This window comes from Pempheris klunzingeri, chromosome 2, assembly GCF_042242105.1.
Source record: "Pempheris klunzingeri isolate RE-2024b chromosome 2, fPemKlu1.hap1, whole genome shotgun sequence".
Lineage (NCBI taxonomy): Eukaryota > Metazoa > Chordata > Actinopteri > Acropomatiformes > Pempheridae > Pempheris > Pempheris klunzingeri.
In genome coordinates, this window is record NC_092013.1 from 830522 (window position 1) to 837500 (window position 6979).

Genomic DNA, 6979 nt, shown 5'->3' on the forward strand with positions numbered 1-6979 from the left:
TGCTTCTGGCAGTTGGAGTTGAAAATGATCTCAGTGTTGACCCCCCCCCCTGAGAGTTTACACAGGGACACCCCACTGTTCCTGCTCCGTGAGGTCACCGAGCACCTGAGGCGTTTACAGATGAGTTTAAAATGAGTAAAGGGAATAAAAGGTCAGACATGGATTCATCCTGATGGTTTACACTTTCACAGTTTTACTCTGCGTCACAGCGCCGTCCAGCTCTGCTCTGATTGGTCCAGTCTGGGAGCAGACTGCCTCTCAATCATGCAGATCAGGAACACCTGAGTGAGGTGAGTGTGCTCGTGTCCATAAATGAGCTGCTGTGCCTTGTGAGGCTGTTTGACAGCACCTGATGAAGGTCTGTGTCACATCCTAACGCTGCATTAAATCAGTCCAGCGTGCACACACAGAATCAGTCTGTAGCGTACACGCTGGACTCAGAGGGTCTAAATGTGGATGATGACGTCAAACCGGAGGATCCTAACTCAAAGGAAGCCTAAATCAGTGTATGAAGTCCAACAGGCCTCCTGTCCACTGCTGGACGTCCACAGTAGTACTGTGTATGTGTTCACATCAGCTCTGTGGAACGTGATAACGCTGACTAGTGAGCTGCAGACACACTGAGCAGGCTCAGTCTCTGCAAACATTCAGTGGTATCTTGCTGCAATCTAGTGGAAGCTTGTGTAATTTCTTTTGCACATGAACCAAATCCAAACGCAGGAGTGGGACCTGCTGCTCTCCTAATAAATAATACGGAAGGGTTTTTTTGTCTTTTACACACTGTGACATTTAGCAGTGAATATTTCATAGTACAGAGACATTCCTGACATTTAACATGATGATGTTCAGGGTCTGATTCTGTTTGAAGGGTTTTCTTACATCCATATATTAACAAATGTTGGGTTGGCCAACAAGCTGCACAATATCATGAGCAAATCACACAAAATGTGCTATTTTACACTGTTTAGTAAAAACAATGGATTTTTTAAATATAATTATTGTGAGATTTTGTGGATTTTTATCAATGAACTCTTCCAGTTTTGTCACAAATCTAAAAGCAGAGCTGCTTCTCACAGTAAGCAGTAATGATGTGCCTGACTGGAGAGGGAGCAGTCGGACCTTCACACTGTGAAATGCCAGTATTTGGGCAAATGTTGGGACTTTTAGAGTAAATGGAAATGAAGGATGTTGGACACACTGAGGTTTAATCGGCTTCTTTTATTGTCTCATCACCTGGCACATGGTCACACAAACAATCAGAACTTGTACAATCAGTTGTGTGTCAGTGCACGAATCCTAAGCTGAACAGGAGGATGTCAGACAGAAGGTCCTTATGTGGATTTGAACAAAGTAGTTTTTAGGGCTCAGGATTCTCAGTTTGTTAACAAAACAAAGGGGAACATTGGATTTCATTCATGCATTCACTCATTTGTACTTTGGCTGTGGAGCACTTTGGGCTTTCTCTTGCAGCAATAAACAACGTTTCATTGTGTGGGGAGGTCATTTTACAACAAACCCTGATAAAATCCTGACAAATACCAATAAAACGAAATGATGAGCCTCGAGGTTTGGTGGACGCGTTTTAGAGCGTCAGAAGGAGAGAATGACGACACACCATGAAATTCAAGGTTTCATTTTAACATCAGACAATCGGAAACTGACACAATCCACGTTTCCCATGAAGAACCACGATGGCGTCATTACAAAGCCTCACACCTGCCAGGTGTTTTCAGGCTCCCCACCCCCCCATCCTATGAAGTCAGTGTCATTTATACAAAATACTCTGTTTCCAGCGAAGGAATAAAAATGTTTACTCGCCCACAGAGAATACAATCATGTAAAGTTAAACTCTGAGCGCTGCTCTATAAAGCCAGGGCGTTATAAAAGAGGGAACACAGGTGACAGACTCACAGTCATTAGTTCAGAGACAGCAGACAAACTAACTGGCCTTCAGTCGCCCCTCTGATGATCAGACACGTTATTCTAAGTGTGTGACAGCATCATGGAAAGGATCCCTACAGAGAGAGACCTGGAAGATCCTTTTGGTTTAACCACAAACAGCACACACACCAGACTACATTCACTAAAACAGGGATTTTAGTCCGGATCCAAACTGACACTGAGAACAATGGTGTCACATTGAAAATGTTGTCATGACAGTTTCACGCGGCGTCACTATGACGATCAGCTAAGAATCCCGTCTACACTGAGGACACACTCTGTACTGAGGACAAACTATGACCGAGAGAAGTGCCTGGTACCAAGAACGAGTGGAGCCATGCAGTGGAAATATGGTTTTAGTAGCTGCATTTTGGGGAAACACTTGGCCAGAGTGGATCAATTCTAGGTTCATTATTGATTCTGCAAAAGAAGAAACAAAACAAAAACTAAAGAGAAAAGGCAGTGATTTGGTAAATGATTGGTCCTGGTCCACTGATCCGCCTGTTCACCCCCCCTGGTTTATTCTAGGAGATCTGTAGTGGTCAACACCAGCAAAGGCTTCCGGTGAAGCTTGTTAATAACGTGGGAATGTCAGACTTCGTTAGTCATTTAGGTGGAAATATTTATCAGTATTTCATGTTCAGTTTGATTTAATGTGCCGTGACTGGGCCTGTATAGTTCTAGAGGTAGAGTACAGTGTTACTACAGCAGCCTGCATGGGTCAGACATGTTAACAATCAATCATAACTACGCAGCGTGATATGGGTTTAAGACCACTTTAACAAAGGAGGAATAATGTGAGGCGGTAGACTGTAAATCAGTGGGACACAGTTTTACCTTTTAAACCACATGAATGTATAAAATCCTGCAACTGCTTATAAATTCAGAGCAAAAGATTGTTTTGTTATTTTGGATTGTAGTTCAGAGCTCAGCACAGACTGTAGTTCATATTAAGAGCTGAGGAGGGGTGTTGGTTGACAGAGCTCTCCGTTACAAGGGGCCGAGCCTCAGTGCACTAACGGGGTTCACCTGCTTAGTGTCTCACCTGTTGGCTCTTTAAGCTGATGCGAGGAGACTCGCCTAGCTTATCTCACTACCTTCCTCCGAACGTCTGCCCTACTTCCACTGGTGGAGCACCCAGCAGAATAGCCTATGCACCGGATACCACACACCAGCCACGCCCGTTAACGGTAGCTCTCCTCTTAATGATCCGGGCTCTTGGTGTATTAGCTAGGATAGGATTTAAAGACCTTGTTAGGTCCTAAGGGCCTGTTGCTTTGCTGAGACCAGGGATACCTATTATGAGTCCACTGATGTTAAAACATTATAACCTTTACTTTACATCCTAAGAAGACCTAAAAAGCTCAATGTCTACAATTTTTCTTTAAATGCAGGTATTCTAAATGTATTACAAAATATAGCAGGGAAAGGCCTACAGCTTTAAATTAATTATTTAGCTTTAAATTAATTATTTAGCTTTAAATTAATTATTTAGCTTTAACTTAATTAACAAACACATGTTGATTGGTAATTGATTCAATACTAAAATTATTAATCTAAAAGTTAACTTAATTGATCTTGACTGATGCCTCCTTGATGGTTGAATTTTAATCTGGGGAAGGAGAATAGGGAGATCCTTCGGCCGTGGATCTCTCCTTCTCCTTGGATGTCAGGATGAAATATCCAACTTTGTCCAAAGTATGGTGTTTTCACCAGTCCTCCCTCTGCTGCAGGTTCAGCAAAAGAGTCTCCGCGAGTCGAACACCTCCCCGGCCAAAGGGAAGTGGTCAGTCCCTCTCAGAGAGGATATTCACAAAGTCCCTTTTTCTGTGGTGTTAAAGTTGCTCAAAATCTCACTTCTTGAATAGATTATTTCTGAGTCCGCTGAAGTACCTCGAAGGTCTCAGCCACAGGAACCAGGAGCTTCCTCTTTTCATGCTCCTTTTATGTTTTAGTCTCAACTGCCTCCAAGCAGTTTGTTCCGTATTAAGTTATTATCCTTATAAGGTTTAAGGTGTTTCCCATAAGTTACTGTTAAGAAGAGGAACTCAATCTGTGGAGTTCCTCAAACTCTCCCTTCCCCGGAGGCATCAGTTTGAGCACCAACTGTCATTACTGATTATGCTAAATCATTCTCTGTGTCACATACATTTCCTGATTCAGTATTATAACACTTTGTCTTCCTTTCACCTCTCTACTGTCAAATCATACAATGATCTAAAACATTTCCATTACACAAATCATCAGTACATTTCTTTACTTATTTCATGATTATTAATCATCACAGTTGTAAAATACTTCATCTCTTATAAATCACTTATTAATTTGATCCTTTATAACATGACAAATCATTCATTTGTACTTCATGTATTCTGCTTTCACTCACTTCATCCCCAATTGCAACATCACACATTGCTGTTATCATGAATCACTCAGTCCACAGAGGCCTAAAAGCCTCAAGAACAGTTCTGGGCAGTGAGGGGATTCAACTTGACTTGACATGGTTTAACCTACAGCTAAGTTTAATTTAACTGACACGTGTTGGCACTGATTAATGGAGCACTTATTAAGATTTATGTCTTTTTGCACTCCATATTCTTTTCTTTTTTCTTTTTCTGATATTAGGTTTCTAAAAAATCCTTCAGACTTTAGAATCTAACATGAAGTTTTATTTTCTCTGTCATTCATCACTGCATGTGTTACTGAGCAAACCGGCTAAGCTAAACTGCTAAATAGTGACGACACCACGAAGTTTGGTCTGAAGATGTTCTACCACTGATGTGACTGAGCCGGCTGTTTGGTCTTCAGTCCCGTCTCTCAGTCAAAGTAATAGTTCTGCACAAAGACGGCGTTGGCGCCTCTGTAGACGGGGGAGAAGTTGTAGATGAGAGCTCGCTCTTCCTCCACAGGACTGGAGAAACGATGGTGGTTCTTCATGGCTGGAGGAGAGAAAGAAAAGGGGAGAGTGAAGAAAAGAGCGATAAAGTTCTGCAGCTGCTGTTTTCTTCATCACTCACACACACACACAGTGTTAAATGAGCTCTTTGCACTTGTTTGTCTCTGTCTTAAAACTGTGAGGACCTTCATTGACTACATTTATTTTATTTGTGCACGTCTCATTTAAATTCAGTGGCACAATTCAAGTGTTGTGGCACTTCAGATCAAATAGGCTTCATCTGTCAAACAGCATCATCAGCTTCCACGGAGCTCTTCTGGCTAAACCTTTACTCTCTTCATGTCATGGTGACCGTGTTAAAAACGTGGATGATACTTGTTCAAGTTAAAACAGAGCCTGGTATGAACGGCCGTCTTTAGGGTGCAGCCCCCAGCACACAGGTGAAACCACAAAGTGTGACCACTGTGAACAATGATGATGATGAAAACAAAAAGTGGAGGTAAAGAGTAACAATATGAACCCGTCTACAGCACGAGAATCTCCTTAAAGTGCTCAGAAAACAATTGAACATTTCCATAAGAACTGGATTAGTGACTCATACAGCTGAACTTATTGAGGATTGAGACACTAACTGAGCCACACTGTCAGTCACAAGGCGCGGATGGGGGTTGAACCCATGATCTTTGGTTTACGAGACCAACGCCTTACCACTTGGCCACCACGCCACTGACTGGGAAACATGAAATCATCACTCAGGCTGCATTAACGTGTTGGGGACTTGGCTTCGATATTCAGCTACTGCACATTACACATTCCATCATTTCATTTCTACATTCACATTTATGGTTTAACAACAATCCCCCCAGACCATAAAGTTTAGACCGTAAAGCCGAGACATGTCAGACTTCTACCACCGGGAGTGTGAGGGAACTATTGTTGAAAAAACACATTTCTATCAAATGTCAAGACAACAGTGATGTGATTCCTGAGATCTTCTGCTAAGAAATGGACACAAAGAGTGCAGGAACATACACTGACAACGGTACATAGAGAGCGAGCACATGTTACCTTCAGTGACGAAGAAGCTGGCCGTGTAGAAGCTGGCTCTGACAGCGGAGGTGGAGTGCACCATGCCCGGCTTATCGATCCACTCAAAGGGACTTTTCTCTGGGTGCCACTGCACTGCATAAAACGGGTAGCGGTTGGCTGAGAGAGAAAACCAGAGAAAAGTCATTCATGTACTGAAAAATCATTGTTATCAACAGCTTATCATTTCAAATATAATAATAATAATAATAATAATATTTTCTAATAGGACTTCGTGGTCATAACCACCATCATTTCCTCTGTTTCATCGTCTCCACTATTCCTAAAGTCCTCTAACCAGCATCATGTTTAGCCGATGGCTCCATCTGCTGGAGATGCTGAATTCACTGCAGCTTGCTGTCTGCAGCTCTGTGCAGGTTTAGCACGTCTGTGCAGTGAACAACATGAGGCTGCTGAGTAGTTATTAAAGGATGGAACCTTCCATGGTGGAGATGAACTCCTTCTTCCCGTCGCTGTTCGTGGACAGGACCTTGTAAAACCTCTTCAGCTTGGCATTCCGGCTGTAGTTCTGTTGGTCCAAAGGCAGAGACACCTCCACTTAAAACTCATAGCAGCCACACAGTGGAGCAGCTCTTTTAATCTGCATTAAGGTTTAAGGAAAGAGCTGACACACGTATGAGAGGGCTACTGATCCACTGTTATTCCAATAACAATCTGAAGCATCTTGAAGTCTACAGCTCTACACGTCAAGGCGTGGATGGGGGTCGAACCCATGATCTTTGGTTTACGAGACCAACGCCGTACCACTTGGCCACCACGCCTGCTCTACCTGTGTGACTGCTGACCTTTAACAGCGTGAGGCTTAACAATCCATAAATGTTTAGAATATTTAATAAGATGGGACCTGCATGCTATCCAGGCAGTAACTGAGTGTGCTTGATTCCACTCATCACAAGTCACAAGGCGTGGATGGGGGTCGAACCCATGATCTTTGGTTTACGAGACCAACGCCTTACCACTTGGCCACCACGCCTGACTGCTAATAATAAATAAGTCTGGATTAAGGTTTTAAATTATGATCACAGTTGGATCAGA

General features: G+C 42.8%; 1 protein-coding gene and 3 non-coding genes across 4 annotated transcripts in view; all 4 read right to left on the reverse strand.

Annotated features, from left to right (window-relative positions):
• Positions 1–4253: 4253 nt before the first annotated feature.
• LOC139216390 (gamma-glutamyl hydrolase) overlaps positions 4254–6979 on the reverse strand; it is an 8510-nt gene continuing 5784 nt past the window's right edge. Inside the window, exons 7-9 of the mRNA XM_070847487.1 lie at positions 6362–6452; positions 5906–6043; positions 4254–4880 (exon numbers count right to left, since the gene is read on the reverse strand). Of these exons, the coding sequence (XP_070703588.1) occupies positions 4759–4880; positions 5906–6043; positions 6362–6452 (351 nt within the window). The 3' untranslated portion in view covers positions 4254–4758. The remainder of the gene's footprint in view (positions 4881–5905; positions 6044–6361; positions 6453–6979) is intronic.
• Positions 5491–5562, reverse strand: trnat-cgu (transfer RNA threonine (anticodon CGU)). Its single transcript has one exon. It is a non-coding gene; the product is annotated as a tRNA-Thr (tRNA).
• On the reverse strand, positions 6634–6705 carry trnat-cgu (transfer RNA threonine (anticodon CGU)). The gene has a single exon. It is a non-coding gene; the product is annotated as a tRNA-Thr (tRNA).
• On the reverse strand, positions 6846–6917 carry trnat-cgu (transfer RNA threonine (anticodon CGU)). The gene has a single exon. It is a non-coding gene; the product is annotated as a tRNA-Thr (tRNA).